Raw genomic sequence first — 16,393 nt, 5'->3', positions numbered from 1 at the left:
ATCACTCGCAGAATTATGTTGGATCAACTTCATTTCTTCTGATGGATGGCTGACACGCTTCATTGTCATGACCAAATTTTCAAAAACGTGTGAAGATAGGAGGCATCAGTCAACTAGGAAACTTGCACAACGTGGAAAGCAGGAAAGCTTTGAGAGTAACTGAATGACTATCAACCGGAATATTGTACAAGCCCAGAAATCAACCAGATGACATTTTTAACGCACATGAGAATGCGCTTTTTTATCGGCTGCTACCATAGAAGACTGACATTCAAAGATGACAACTATGCTGCAGAGAAGGGTATTAGAGCAAAGAAAGGGTATCAGCTATCGCAGCAAACACGACTGGCACTGAACGATGTCACCTGCTTGCAATTGGGAAGGCCACTAAGCCTACATGTTTTAAAGGCATGAAGATGCTTCCTGTGGACTAGGCGTGGATGACGTCCAACATATTCAGGAATTGCATCACAAAACTGAATTGTAAGTCCGTGTCATTAAGCCGCAAGATGTGCAGTATTCACAAGAATGCACCAGCCTTGAGTGCCACCCATCTAGCACACTTACGTGGAAACATGACACCAGTGTTGCAACCCATGAACCAGGGCATAATCAAAAATGTAAAAGTCCCGTACAGGCAGCATCTTTTTGAGCCCATGATTTTGTGCATGGACAACTCAAAATATGAGGCGAGTCTACACAGTGCTATCCACATGCTACCGCAAGCTTGGGGAAAGCACAAACACGCAAGCTTGACAACAGTGATTTTTAAGCCACTCTAAGCGACATCCGTTTCTAAGAGTAAGTTGCTGGGAAAGCACAGTTGAAACACGCGGTATAGTGAAGAACAGCGAAATGGTGCAGTTTATTGGGCCCTATGAATCCATTCAAGAAAGTGACGTCGATGACGACATTGAAAACAAGCCACAACAGAGGGCTGCCAATGCAGCTGTGGGCCTTGCTCCCGCGCAGTTATCTTTTGCTGGTAAATATAATGTGGAAGAAACACTTGGGCATGTCTACTGCTTGCAATACTTGCTTTTCGCAGCTAGATTCGGCTAGCAGAAGCAGACCAAATTGATAGACATTTTCCTAAAATAGAGACTAATAGACTAATAAAGGTGCAGTTTTTTTGTGTGTGTGTGCTTCTTGCTCAATTGGAAGTTCATTTATTTCAAAGTTTCCTTGCAGTCCCCATGAACTTTGTTTTAAGGTACGAGATACTTTTGAAATAATGTTGAATTTTTTCAATTTTATGTTTTTTATGCACCCACCATGCCACTCCTCTACCTACTGCAAAAAGAGCCGTGGCTTTACTTTGTGTGATTAAAAAGTTACAGGCTAACTTTTAGCATACACTGTAAATGAAAACTTTCGGTTTTACATTTTTTTACTTTTTTTTAGAATGACAATATGGAAGTTGGGTATTATTTTTGCTTACACCAATTATATGATGTGAAAAACGTAATAGTTTACAATATTTTGGCAATATTTTGCTTAAAGCTCCCATAAGAAGGTGCTTAGGTGACCTGATTTGGCAATACATGTATGAATCATCTACATTCCAGAAGTGCTGGGAATAAAAGTGGATGGATGCATTTACTGGTCAGCAATCGAGATAAGCAAGAGACAGATCAAAGTATTGATAGGAAAAAAAAAAAAAGGTGAAAGAGTGATGGAACCACAGTCATTACAGGCACTCGTAACTGCACAATATATATACATAGTTTTAGTGAAGAAAGAAGAGGTCACAGAAAGATGGGCAAAATGCTCGACTATGCTAGATGTATGCAATTCCCCAAATACACATCAGATTCTTTATTGTAGTTTATTGCACCGCTCATAGGTAGCTCTACACATACTCCAAAGTAAAATAGAGCAATTGGTTTCAAAGGTATGAATGTTTGTGTAAGAGACAAATTTGGTATTTTTAAAGGAACACATTGAAATAAAAAAATTGCAAAGCCTTTATTCAGAACTTTCAATGTAGAACTAGTATTAAAATGGTCTTCCTCACAAAGGACAGCCGTACCCTAATTTTAGGAACTAAAACATTTTTGTCTGCCACATGTCCTCATACCTGAGTCAACTGTACATCTCTCGAGTTAACCAAGAGTGCGTTAAGTTTGAACATTCCAAAAACTATGCATGCACAATACTTACAGGAGCCTGAGATGGATTGAGGCTAGCCGCTGAAAATGCCGGCTCCAAGCCCCTAGGTGTTTTGACGACACCTGGTGGTGGTTGGCGTGGCTTGTTCAGCAGAATACTACAATTTCCTGACATGGTCAAGATGGTTTCCGAAAGTTCTTGACTAACACTGCTGCAACAAAGAACATGCACTCATTCAACCACATAGGGCAATAACTAAGAAATTTAAATGTTAGGATTGCCTAGCATGACATTTATGCAGATTCAAATACTCACGTGAAGACAACTTTGTTACTGACACAGTCGAACCCATTTATAACAAACTTGACAGTTGTGCGAAAAGTGGTCTTTGTATCAGTAGTGTGTAATATGTGGACTCAGCATTGAAAATGCTAAAAAGTGACCGCACTGGAGCTGGCATCATAATTGGACAGCACCTTGGTCCAAAAACCAGATTTTCAGCGTCATTTTTGTTCCCAGTATGTTCCTGCACCTAGCTGCTAATTTCTGTTAGAAACATCCATCCAAAAAATCAAATGTGACATCATAGCTCCTTCAAAACAGTGCCCGGTTCTGATCACCTGCCTGTCATTTCGAAACTGCAAGCGCAGCTGACATTTTTTACACGAGAGCTTGCGATACTTTACTACAAGCGGGACGTGAGCATATTCTGCACATCCTATCGAAGCATTCTCGTTAGCTGGAACGTAAATTTCAGAAACTACTGCAGCACGCCACCATTCTGCGAAGGTCTCGGGCATTGTGATCTCAGCCTTACGAATGCACGTCAGTCACACAAGAGCCGTTAAATAATGTTATGTCGCTTCAGGCAAAGGAAATGCAATGTTCAAAAGGTAGAACGTCACCATGAACCGTTATCAGCAATCAGCAATGCGTAAACGAAGCGTTGCTGAACAGTGATCTTGATAATGCCATAGTAACCATGGATGCTTTGGAACATTTGCATGGCGGCAGCGAATTGGGCCGCATGAATACTGAACATAGAACATAGATGGCCATACCAAATCGCTGAAATAGGCATAATGCATGTGGTGCCACACAGACAATTGTGAAAAAACGAGAGTGCCGCTGCCGTAGCATCCAATATTGCACGGGCGCACAAGCCATGCTGTTAATGCTGTACACCTCGTCCCCCTGGCTGGAGGCGTGCTTAAAAGCGAGTGACCTTCCTGGCTTTCGATACCCGCACGCGGCAGTCGCTCGCGTATCTCGAAGACTGTATCACCGTCTCGGTTTGACTGGAGCGGGGCACGCTGTCAAGCGCCCAGTTTGGTCATGTTTTTGTACTTTGCATGGGCCCTCTTTTTATTATGACCGGGTTCGAAGTATTCATTGTAACTGTCCAGCGATTTAAAGAATGTTACCCTATAGACTCGTGTGAGGGCCCCAACCCCAACTTGGTAGCCGAAAATTTCAGAAAAAAAAAAAAAAAAAGACCAACAGAGACGCAATCGCATTCCGTACCCCGATGCTGTGCAAGCGCATCGGTGAATTTTTGTGCACTGCGTACTTCCGCATGCTGCCAGTAGAAGATGAGAGCTGCGCGTTGATCTTCGATGCAGTGGATCTGGGGTGTGCACAAGTCCCTGGCTGCGCCATCATTTTGAACAAAAGGTTTGGTCCCATCTAAGGGCTACAAGCTCATCAAAATTTTGAAACAAAAAAGAAGTGCGGTCCTTACATGAATTTACACAATATATTTGGAAGCAGTTTCAATAGGCAGGGACAGAAATTGCAAATGTACTGAAATGTGGTCGTTATAACCGATAGATCATTATAAGTGGGTTCGACTATACACTGAAATTGAACCACTCTCCCCTTGAAATGCACGAGTTCAAGACAGATTCAAATATATAATAAACTGCAATGCAGCAACAAAACTGTGACACTCACTTTTGATAGACATCATACATCCACCTGTTCGTAGCAATTGCTACGAACGGGTGGATGTCCAAATGTCCTTTCTTTAATAGAAATATTACCCCACATCTCTGGCACACAAAATAATGACACTTAGCGAGTCTGCAGGTCGGGTAACAATGTACAGTAGAACTTTGTTCATATATTTTAGAAAAATGCTCGAGAGATATCATTACCTACAAAATATACGATCGAAGTCATTAAAAAATTTGACAGACTTAACTGTACTTGACATCTAGGTACATACTGCGAAGCATTGTGCAAACCATCGCAGCTCTGATGCCGACCCATGCCGAGTGGTTCGAGACTCGCACTGTTTTGGGGGCTTCAGCAAGCTTAAGTTTGCACTACTTGAATCCAGTTAAAGTCAGCAGCTCCTTCAAGTGAGACATTTCCGCAAGAAGTTTGACATGACCACTCAGCGTGAATCGCTGCCGCCCGAGGAACCCAAGATGCAATGCACACTGTTGTTCCCTTACTGTCTAGTGTGACAGGAAGGTGCAACCGTGGCATCCTATTTGGGTTATCGCCTATTAAAGAAGAGTGCAGTGCGCTTCCAATGGCACTGAAATAGGAAACAGTGTGCGCTAGCGCTTTCACGTGACACAATTGGGCGAGTATTGCTTGGAGCCTCGTGCCTTTTCTAGTTTACATGGGAACTAGCAGTTTGAAAACCTATCATACAATCACAGTATCGTGGTTTATACAACGTTGGTACCAAAAGGTAATGTTCTATGGGAACGTATGAACCGAAAAAAAAAAGAGGAAAAAAGTGACTGCATTCTAACATTTTTGTTTTCTCAATCATGAATATTGGCACATGGAAATCATACATAACAGGATCGTATCAACAAGGTCCTACTATACATTTTTATTTATTCCTGATGTTGGCCTCATAATGCTGAACAAAATGTTTTCTGTATGATTTCATTTTCATTTCTTTTGCTCTTAATCACTGGCTTGGATGTCGCTTGGACAAAAAACCACATCACTATAGCTGGGATTGGAAATTCGGCCCACTGGGCAATAAAATAAAATAGGAAAAATTAAGTACAATGTTACAAAACAAAGGCACTGCTTTTAGCAGCATTTTAGTGACATCATGACAAAATTTACCGAATGTGCTGCAATAAACCCATGTAGGACTACGTTAAAGGGGTGCCGAACCACTTTTTATCGAAGCTGAGGAATTAATTTGACATTAAGACAGACATCTCCAAAATACTTTGTAGCAAAAAGTACTTCAATGCCTCCAGCAGAAGCGGAGTTATTGGGAACCAAAGAGCGCTCGTGATCCCCTTCACGGTCCTCCCGGTCCTTTTTCAATGCCTTGCACTGCGAAGGCTACAGTGGAGCGGAGCGGAGCCAATAGCAGCCATCTATGGGAATCTTGCATATGACGACATATGCAAGCTGCCAGTAGCTTGCATATGTTTGTATGCTTGTATGTTTGTATGTAGGCTTCGTTTGTATGACCTGCTATGTACTGCGCTGTTTTCTGAGCTGCACGCATGGCGCATTACTGCAAAATTTGTCCAAGATGTTCACAACAGTGTATGCTATAATCGAACTGTTTTTTACTAAGCCTGAGGAGTGACTGAGAACCCCTCTGACAGTAAAATCTGTTTTCCAGAGGCAGAGGTGTTGAAACACACCCATTGCGAAAACAATGCTACCAGAAAATGTGCTTTTCTGCCAATTTTTTTAACTGCTATCTACTGAACAACCCAACAGGTCCAATGTAACCTTTACCAGTCCTTTCAAATCTAGCCCTGCCCAGGGGACTGCTTTCCAGTCTCAGTCAAGGTTCATTCAGGTCCATACTGAAGACAATAACAAACTCCTGGCAAACAACATAGAGTAAATACCAGTACTCCGAACATCGTGGATGGTAAAGCAAGATTGGCAAACATGACACAGATGCTTTTTGCAACACTTTTTGCACTGTTTGCAAATTATTCAACACTTACCCTGCATACTGCTGGAGACAGGACAGCATAGTAGCCAGTGTTTCAGTTGGTAGTTGAGCACTTTTTGGCAAATTCTCCTCCTTGACTATGCCACCCATAATCTGGGGACACCTACGCTTCAGAAAATTGACACAGGCTTGAATGAATGCCTCCTGTAAAAGAAAATGGGAGAAAAAATTTAGTAAGTCAATAGCACAAAGAACAGGTATGCAATGCTGTAAAAATAATGTCGAAATGACAATAGCTTTAGAAGTATTAAAAAAAAAAAAAAAAAACTGAAGGCAAAAATTGTGTAAGACTATTCACAGGTCAGTATTATTAAATAGGAAATGTGCAAGTTGTACCAAAGAAAGAGCCTTCTACAGTGAAACCTTGTTAAACAGTACTTGGCCGGAGCTTGGAAAAGTACAGTGAAACCTTGTTAAACCGTACTTGGCCGGAGCTCGGAAAAAGTATATACTAAACGGTAGTAAATAATGCGAGATCGCCCACTTACCTGTCAAAAACAGAAATATGAGAGAATGTGACAATAGGGCCGAAAACATGCAGTATTTATTCACTTCGCGCGGCAAAAGTGTCATTTTCATTTGATGCTGCCGCGAGCTAGCAGCGACAACGGTGGTGGTGGTGGTGGTGGCCTCAAATGAGCCAGCTTTTCCGTCAGCCCCCTCTTCTCTGTAAACACCCACACGAGGCTGACATAACACGCAGCATCTGCCAACGTAGGGCCTGAATCGTCCCTACTTATGCTTTCTGTGTCATCCTCATCACTGTTGTTAGGCGACACTTCAGCAATAACAGAGGCAACGATGGCAAAAAGTCGAACCTCGTGGCCCACGTATTTTCGTGGTTGCAGCAGCATTGCCGAGCAACTTCTTTTTCAGATTCCAAATGCCACACACCGTATTCAACGATACATCCCTCTCGCGTACCAGCACAGACTTCTTCGTGCCATGTTCAACAGCATGAACGATGTCCAATCTTTCTTCTATGCTGAGCACCCGGTTTTTGTCCCAGCTTGCACGACAACAAGGGCCACAATGCTCTCCGCCTCTGGCATGGTGCCAAAATGATGATGATGTGGCTTCACCCTTCCAAGCACCCTCTAAGTTTGTGCTTGGAGGCCGTTCCAATCTTTGAGGCTCATTCTGTCGTACCGCCGTGATTTTGCGAAACAGGGTGGAAACACTACACGTTAACCGATACATACGCAATAAGCTGGAATGGTTTATGCGGATACAAAACACATGTTCAATGACCCCCGAGTTGGGGATTTGACTTTACTACTTTTGAAACGAAACTACTACTTAGGCGGGTACAATTTAACAAGGTTTTACTGTATAAACCCAACAAAAAAATATGTAAAAATGCTGTCAGTATCACTTGTAAAACCAGAGAGCTCCAATTTGGACAAATCATCCTCGTAACAGTTTGTCAAGACTAATGAAGTGATAAAAACTTAAATTGCATTTGAACATGAAAAACAAAATAGATTAATTAAATTTAATGGACTCTTCTATAGCAAAACTTCCTGTTGCTAACCCTTTAAACTGTTGTCATTAATTTTTGCAGGAGTTTGGTAACCTCTCTGCGCGAAACGTGTCGGAGTACGATCTCCAAGATCACCGGCATAGTGCCAACGTACCTCGCTTGTGCCCTTTTCTCAGGCAGCCTAAGTTAGAGAAGATGCTTGTGATCTTTCGAGTGCTGCAAATGACACGAAGCCTAACAGGAGCCGAAACATTAACCATGATAAGAGAAGTGATTTGTGTTATTGTGCAGTACCCCCAACTAGTCCTATCCCATCATTCTATAGGCATACAATTTTCAATTCCAATTTTTTTACACACCACATGAATTTTCATCTGTATGGCAGACGCTGGAAAATGTTCAATGATCACATACCATTCTAGTCAGGCTCCACAGGTGTTTTCTAGCGTTCACTTAAATGTAGCACCATACATCCATAAGGAGCCCAGAGCTAGTAAAGAAAGCCACTTGTAAATAGGTGAGGTCACATACCTTGTGCTCAAAGATTTTGTCATTGAGCCACTTGTCAAGCTTGAGGTATTCTCTGCGTGAGGCCAAGCAAGCCAAATCAATCACCAGAGGAAAAGAGTTGCTGCTCAGTAGCACAGAGAGGGCCTTCAGGTCTTGAGCAACGTCCAGAATTCGAGAGAGGCGTCCTTGCTCGCTTTCTCCACCACGCATGTACCAGTCGGCCATGGTGTGCATGATCAAGGGCCGAACCACACTGGCATGGTTCTATTGTAAAAATTAAAAAGCAAGACAACAATGAACGATGGCATTTAACAGCAGGAATCAGCATGGCACTATTCAAGCATTAATTAGGTGTGAAATAAAAATTGTTTTGGAGACATTTTGGGAGTAAAGTTGATTTTTAGCATATGCTATAAGTAGGGCCCTTCAGGGTAAAACCTGATAACTTGCATATTTTTGCACCCAGAGAAACATTTATGAAAATCGGGGCAAAGTGAATTTTTCCCCAAGTTTGCCTTTTCATTAGGAATAATAATAAATGCAGGCATTAGAAAACTAATGAATAGTGCCCAATCTTTGCGAGTAATATGTTGAGATATATCATTTTAATAGTATATAAATATGGTATACGCCTCATTCTCGCTGAACACAAGCGAAAACCGGCACATATATAAAAATATATTCAGTGCGTACTGGTCTTACTTAAGTGAACTAAGGTGTTGCTTCTTTTTTTTAGTAGAGTTTACATGAATATGACAATGATACATTGCATTGCATTTCCCACATATTGCATACATGTAAACAGCAGTAATGTGCTGGGATACAAATTAACCTAGTTCTTACGTTGCTCTGCATTGCGACCAATAGCTGCGACATTAATAGAATGTTTACCCAACTATGTTACGTTCAAAGAAGGGTGGCTTATTAGTCTAGATGGTATTCCATTAATTTTGTGTCAGGACTTATACTAGAAACCAGTAAACAATGATGACAAATAAGGACGAAAGGACGACCAGGTCTAGGATGGACGTAGAGATGCTCCCAATGCATATGATAACGTACAAGGGCTTGACACGGAAAAGCATCACACTTTATGCAAAGCATGACCTGTGCACCACAATTTTTAGTTTTCTTCTTTTGTTGAAAAGGTAGAGTACAAAGAAGGGATTACAAACCAGTCCATATGTTTTTTTGTTCATTTGGTTTCTTTTAAATGCATTAATAATTGGTGACAACAAGGATTTTTGAAATCAGTTCGTTGCATGATATGCGAGAAGCTCTCTTTGCCCTTACATGTTCTTGAAACTGATTTTACTAGTTCGAATAAGACGTTTATGCCCAAATGGAGACTACATTGTGTTAATTGCCTTTAAAAGTTCCCAGAAAAATCCAGAGCTTTTGGCTCACAGGAAACAAAACACAGAATTTCTCCCCGATTACCCTCTTTAAGTATGATACCAGATTTTTAGCCCCCAAATTTGAAAAGATATAAAACCCTAAAACTAAGGACCCCAATTATAAGACAATTCAAGCACACATTTGGAGTAGGTTAGGTAGACACATGTTTTAAAAGAGGGTACCCACAATGAATTCAAATATTAACCAGTGACGTCGCAACAGCTGTGCATACAACTAGGCAAGAAAGTGTTTACACAATCTCAAGCAGATATTTCCCATACTATCACAAAGTTCAAGCATTTATTAGAAATTTTTATGTTCTAGTGCAACACTTCTGTTATGAAAATAAAATATATCAGTAAAGTTCTGTTTATAATACGTCACAGGATATAAGAAGATACTTGTCTTTTTTTATGAAACACGAGAAAATGTATCCAAGTTATTACTGTAAACTATTTTAAAATGCTACTACTTGTAGATATTTATGAACTGATAATGTTTCAGTGAAAGTTGCCGCAGGTAGGTAGTGCCCTGCTGACATTGCACTGCAACCAATTTTGTAAATATTCTCTAACCATATCATGTGCAAATCAACCAATCAGGTTCTGTAGCACAAGAAAATCAGGAAACAGCAACAGCATGGCATCATTGGAAGCATTTAGCAATAAATGAATGCAACCTCTGGTTAATACCGAAACAGTGATCTTTCCTGTAATACACATCCAGACTGGGGGGACAAAATTCCTAAGCAGTTGGCCCTCACTATAAAACAATTTTTCGTGTGCTTGGTTGCTACATTTCAAGCGCTTTGGCAGGTAGGTTAATATCAACAGCTCTGCTTTCTGCAATCATTCTCATTCTGACAGATACTTCACAAACATCTAATGCCTGATCTCATAGGTCATGACCAAAAAATCGTTTTAAATGTTTTATTGAAAAGATTCAATAACAATACTATGTAATCAAAAATACTCAACACAGTACACTTTGGCATAAGATTTATGACTAATATCTACTTCATTGTCATAATTACCAACTACTAAGCCAGATGTATTTTACCTGAACATTCCAAGCTGCCTGCAGCACTATTGCAGAATTTGGATGATTGCTGAGAAACACAAACACAAGGTTTGTCAGGAGTTCTTGACGGAAACCTTGCATGGGCCCCTAAAAGTGAATAAACACAAGTAAAAAAAAATTGGGCATAGCTGCTAGGATTTGAACCAACCAACAATGTAAGTTAACCTTTAAATATATTGCATCTGGACTCACTGAAGTTTGTAGAAGCCCAAGCATCAGCAAGTCAGGGCAATGTTGAACAGGATATTTGAACAAATCATGTACATGCGATGAGTACTGCACTTTCTCTGATAACATCAGGAGAGTCTCTACAAGATCCAAAGATTTCCTGCAAAAGGAAAAAACATTTAGAATAATACTGATACATGATAAGACTGTTGTTAAAAGGAAAATTTCCTAACCAATTGGCAATGTCCCTGTTGTCATCTTCAGGAAGTGCCTTCAAAATCTCCATTGACACAGGCCTGTACTTGTAGTCAGTCAGGCAAACAATGTCAGAATTTTTCATAATCTGGTGAAACAATGATAGCTGCAAAGAAGAAAGATTGCTATTTATATGTGCATTATCAATACAGTCCACTATTTAATATCTTACACAAGCTAATGCGCCTATGAACACATAGTTTACCATTCAATGTGAGAAATCAATGATGTCCCAAAGACAACCTCTTGTGTCTAGCAAGCACCCAAAAACATGCATACACTCTGGCCATCTCTCCCAATTACATTTTCCTCAAGAAATTACATTTACAAGCCAAAGAAAAATACAAAAAGAATTCCCATCACAAAACTTTCTGAACCCCTACTGTGAACTGTTTTCGTATGTCTCCTTTGTTGGCCATTTCCCTACTTTTCTCCCACCAATCTTCGAATTGCCTCTTGCAAATCTCTATTGCGGACATGATTACTTTCCCCCTGCTCTCGCTGAACCCAACGGCTTCAAGGAGGCCAGTGATGCCTAAATCGACCGCTGGGCAGATATCTTTACATTATAATAAAGTATGCTCCATCGTTTCCCTAGCTTTGCCACAGCAGGCACATACTTCTTATATCTCGCTTTATAGGTGCATCTTCTAAGGCATCCCCGATCTCGCTTCAAAAAGCAATTACCTAGCTTCCCTTTGATCTATCATAAATTGTTTCTTTCCCGTTTTCGTTTTTCCCTCTGAAGTAGATACTCGTGGCAGGTTTCTTTTCCAGTGCTGCCACCCATGAAATTATTTAAGCCTCTGACTTTCCGCTCGATGTTCTTTGTTGCTGTGTTGCTCACCATACAGGCCGCATACTTGCTGGTAAGCTTCATAGTTCTTTTCCTTCACTGTGAATCAATGTTTTTACTGAGCAAATATATGAACACTCTCATAGCCCATTTACTTTTATCCATATTTCACAGTCATTCTTCATAATTTTACTCCGAGCTTCCCTCACTTGCAAGTGTATCCAGCCCATATAACCCTGAACAGCTTCATTTGTAGTCTTCCCGTGAGCACCCAATGCAAGGAGTCCCCATCACCTTTGGTTGCCATCGATTCCCGATTGCACCCCCGATTTCAAGCAAACAACTGCATTTCCAAAAGTAAGTCCTGGAACCATTACACCTTTCCACATACCCCCAAAGCACCTCGTACTTATTGTATCCCCCCCAGCACTCTGTTTTTCATTAGAGCTGCATTTCTCTCCCCCTTTACTGTTATTTTTATATCTATTGCCTCTGTTTATCCACATTTACAGTCAACGACTGATAATTCAGACTCCACAGTGAACGTAAATAGGTTCCACTTATCGAATAGCCAAAAAAAAACGAATGTATAAAAAGAAAGGATTATTTAAGTTTTTTTAAGGCCCCTGCGATAGGAAGAAATGGTCAATTCATTGCTGCACGCATTTCCGCTTATGTGCAATCAAGTGAACTTGTATTTCTGCTAGTTTTGTGTTGTCTCTGTACGCTGATGTAAAAACTGCAAAGGCTCGAGTCAGATCCACGTGTGAAGGCTTCGGAGCACACAGCACATCATCCGAATTAAAATAGCAGTTTGATGGTTGGAGAACTTGCTGAATTGTTTCGCCATTGATCAGTTCAGCACACGATGACATCACACTGTTGACGTCTGCAAAGTTCTCAAATGTAAAGGCAGCAGGAATCGGCACACCGCAGCCTAGTAGGTCATCAATGACGTCTGCACTTGAGCTTGTTGTGGTAGTCTGTTCAGGCTCTTCAGTTGCAGAGACAGGCTCATTCTGACTGTGCCTAAAGACTCATTTGGGGTCTGATTGCGAGCACACCATTGGTGCCATTTGACCCATACTGTCGATAACTTCACGAAAAAGACCTCTTGGAGCCAACAGAGATCTGTCTGGAACACATACTAAACAAACAAACAAGCACAGAATGGTGGAACACTGTCCAGAAGGCAAATTCAACAAACAAGAGCAGACCATGCATGGTGGTGCCCGAATGGATGTGATGTTCATGACACTGATGCGACCTCACAATTCTGGCGAAGTTTGCAGTTAAATCTCCGAGGTGCAGTGCTGTGACCAAGGCAAGGCAATGCCTCAGGGATCACAATCTAGCGTGTAATATCTGAAGCCATACATGATGTCTCGTCGAGGTTGCCAGAGGAAATAATGGCGGCAGAATCTGCGTATGCCACAGTCACAAACGGAGTTCGGACAATCGAATGTAGAGCTGGCAGCTGTCCAAAATATTGGTGATCTTAACACATTGTCTGTGGGGCCATTGGCGGTGCCGCAAAGGTGTCCGAATTACAGAGCATGTCCGGATTATCGGTGTCAGATTTATCAGCTGGTGACTGTGTATTCTTTTACCCCAGGTATTTTCTGGCCCTGTATTGACACTGTCTGTTCACTTTTCATTGAATACTATGACACCTGATTTTCTAACTAAATTTGAGACCTAAATTCTCGCCTTGGTGTCCACAGATATTAGCTAGACGTTGCACATCTCTTTGCTTGTTAGCTAGCAACACAATGTCGTCCACATAAAACAAATGTGGAAGCTGCTGCTCTACTACTGTACCCACCTGTTTGGGTGATTAAACCCGATATTGCTTCCCTCTAGTGCCCTTTCCATCCTTACCATGCACATCATAAACAGCAGCAAGGTAGGGGCACCCCTTCCTTAGTCCCTTGATATAAACTTTCTCACTCCTCATCCTTTCCCATTCAATGTAAACTGTTTTTTCTAGGTAAATCTCAAAAGCAGTATACAGTCATTGCCTTTGCCTTCACCTTCCAAAATATCCCACAAAACGTTGCGGTCTATGTCACGATATGCTCCTTTAATGTCTAAAAAGGAGACATAACGGTCTGCTTTATACTCTTGATATTTGAATACAGTGAGTAAGAACAAATAAGTTATCATCCAAACGCCTACCTATATTCAAGCCATTCTGAAGTTCTCCCAAAATGCCATTATTATCTGCCCATGCTTGCAGCTTTAATTTGATTGCCTGCATTACTGATTGCCTGCGTTGACCATTGCATTAACGATGTAATGGTCAATGGTCTATATGAGAGTTCTACTCATTCTACGTCCTTCGCAACTGTCTGGTATTTGGCTATCCTTTATGGGTTTTTCTACTGCTTTCAACAGAGCTTCCTTTTTTTGGTCCTAGTTCATTAATCAGCCTAACAGGCCAAGTCAAGCCCTGTGGCTGTGCGCTTAGGAATTTTCTCTTCGGCTTTCTTCTAGTTGAAATTTGTCAGCCCCAGCTCCATTTCCATCTGCTGCTCTTTCATGCTCTCTTGTTCCTCAAATACAACCTCGTCATTGCCTTGCAAAGATTGGCTGTTATTTTTTGAATGCAATTTAATGCCCCGTCTCTTTCCAGTTTGTTTCCATCTTCGCGTAGAATATGCTGTTGTATTGTTGCAGACTTCCCGCCTAATAAGTTCAAGTGGTTCCAAAATATTCTAGGAGGGACCTCTTTTTTCTTTTTTGTCCCGTATTTCTAACCAGCATTCACTTTCACCTTTTATCTTAGTTTGAACCAGTATTTGAATGGCAGATCTTTTTTTCTCCCTGAATATTTCCCATTTTCTGGCTACTTCATCCTGCGGCAACTGCCCTTTTTTGCCTGCCTGTGCTGTCATGATGCTTTCTGTCGTTTGGCAGTCACTTCTTGTATCTCCCTGTTCCACCAGCTTTCGGTTTCTTTTTTTCTTTCCAATGAGCATGTTGCTTTTCTCTACCTGTATTTCTGTAGTAATTACACTTAAACGCTCACTATTAAGGCAAAGCTTTATGTATCACTGATTTGTCCGTGAGGGACAAAAATGCACTGCAGGAAAGCCAACTTACACATCTGAGTAGAACACTAGTTTACATTCGCGGCACTGCGCCAGTGTCAACTGGCTGGCCGGTCCCTGCCTGATGACGGCGCAAAGAGACAAGCTCAGCAAGAGTAGCACATGCGCACAAAGTTCGTTGGAAGTGCAAGTTGCGTCTGCTAAGCAAGACACCACCCCCGTCGCAATTAACTGAGCTTCCCTGCTTATCGGAGACAGCAAGTGCACGTGAACACGAACTCAAGATCTCGGAGGAAAAAAAAAATCAAAGCCCTTTTCTTAAAGATTGATGGTTTAACGCCATGCTACCCAGATGAACTGTATATATCTATATTGCATTACGCGTGTCACGCAATGCATTCCATGCCGTAAGCATAGGTAGGCTGCAGGTGTAGTGCATGGCAGAAGAAGAGGCTGCCACACGCGAACGCAAGTGTAGAGTCGTCCATCAAAAGTGTGCGTGTGTGCATGTAATCAATGGCAACATGATCTAAAATACAGGCTATGCAACTTAACGAAATATGTTTTCACTCAACTTCAACGTCCAAAATAAACAATCATAAACAAGCAATCAAATCACATATGCATAGCATCGGTCACTCAGCATTTCTCCGGTTCGTTGCGTGGTCATTGGGTTTGGACGTACTTTCATTCAGTTTGCATTAGGGGAAAGCTTCGCGTTCAACCATCTTTCTTTTTAAAAAGGGACTTTGATGTTTATTCCCAGTCTTTGCTTGACCATTTGCCAAGTTCTTCCTCGACTTTTGCGACTATATTTGTTATTTGTTCAGCGTTCAAATTTGGACTAAACATTCGTCGCTCCTTGCTCTCTTTTCCAACTGCAGATCTTATTTTCAAGATGATGCGATGTTCACTCCCTGTGCTGCTAAATGACTGTGCGTCAATGACCATTTCTCTAAACTTATCAGAAATTACCTCTGTATTCATGAAAATGAGGTTATATTGCTCACAAAGATCTAGTATTGACTTCCCATTGTTGTCGGTCTAGTCATCTAGAACCTGTATGTGGGCATTCATGTCACCTAATAAGATAATTTCTTGAAACCCCTAATATTGGCACTTAGGATTCCACTAACTCTTGATTCCTCTCTGCAATTATTTCCGGTTCACAAATATGTTACACGCAGCCAAGTTTTTCTCCATGTGTTATGCATGATAAGCAAAGATGCTCTTGACATACTGAATTTACTCTTTTCCATTTGAATGAGCATTCCGACACAGTCTCCCTTTCTATCCGATTTAGTTCTGTTGCACCCTTCCCAAACATAATTTCACTGCTGGCTCTTCTGACTCTAAGGTGCGTTTCTGTAACTGCATATATCCCTATTTGTTCTCTATTTAACTGCTCCTCAATCTCTACCCACTTTTCCTTTCTTCTGCTGCCCTGCATGTTTATGTAGCCTATTGCATGGCGAGCTCTCTTTCTTGCTTTCCTCCTTTTTCTGTTATTGACAGTGATGCTCTCCTGATGTTCCCCAAGGGACCTTCTTCATTACTACCTAGAATGGCCTACTGAGCAC

General features: G+C 41.3%; 1 protein-coding gene across 4 annotated transcripts in view; it reads right to left on the bottom strand.

Moving 5' to 3' along the window:
* The window catches only part of Not1 (CCR4-NOT transcription complex subunit 1), a 108,717-nt gene that overhangs the window by 66,355 nt on the left and 25,969 nt on the right, over window positions 1-16,393 (bottom strand). For 3 of the 4 annotated variants that reach the window (XM_075673515.1, XM_075673513.1, XM_075673516.1), the window contains exons 10-15: window positions 10,943-11,070; window positions 10,734-10,869; window positions 10,521-10,628; window positions 8,085-8,327; window positions 6,063-6,214; window positions 2,164-2,323 (exon numbers count right to left, since the gene is read on the bottom strand). In XM_075673515.1, the coding sequence (XP_075529630.1) occupies window positions 2,164-2,323; window positions 6,063-6,214; window positions 8,085-8,327; window positions 10,521-10,628; window positions 10,734-10,869; window positions 10,943-11,070 (927 nt within the window). The remainder of the gene's footprint in view (window positions 1-2,163; window positions 2,324-6,062; window positions 6,215-8,084; window positions 8,328-10,520; window positions 10,629-10,733; window positions 10,870-10,942; window positions 11,071-16,393) is intronic. The other variant, XM_075673514.1, reaches the window with a different exon arrangement.

Source organism: Dermacentor variabilis, chromosome 1 (assembly GCF_050947875.1).
Source record: "Dermacentor variabilis isolate Ectoservices chromosome 1, ASM5094787v1, whole genome shotgun sequence".
Lineage (NCBI taxonomy): Eukaryota > Metazoa > Arthropoda > Arachnida > Ixodida > Ixodidae > Dermacentor > Dermacentor variabilis.
Note: the sequence above shows the minus strand (reverse complement) of the source record. Positions and strands in the feature narration are given on the sequence as shown.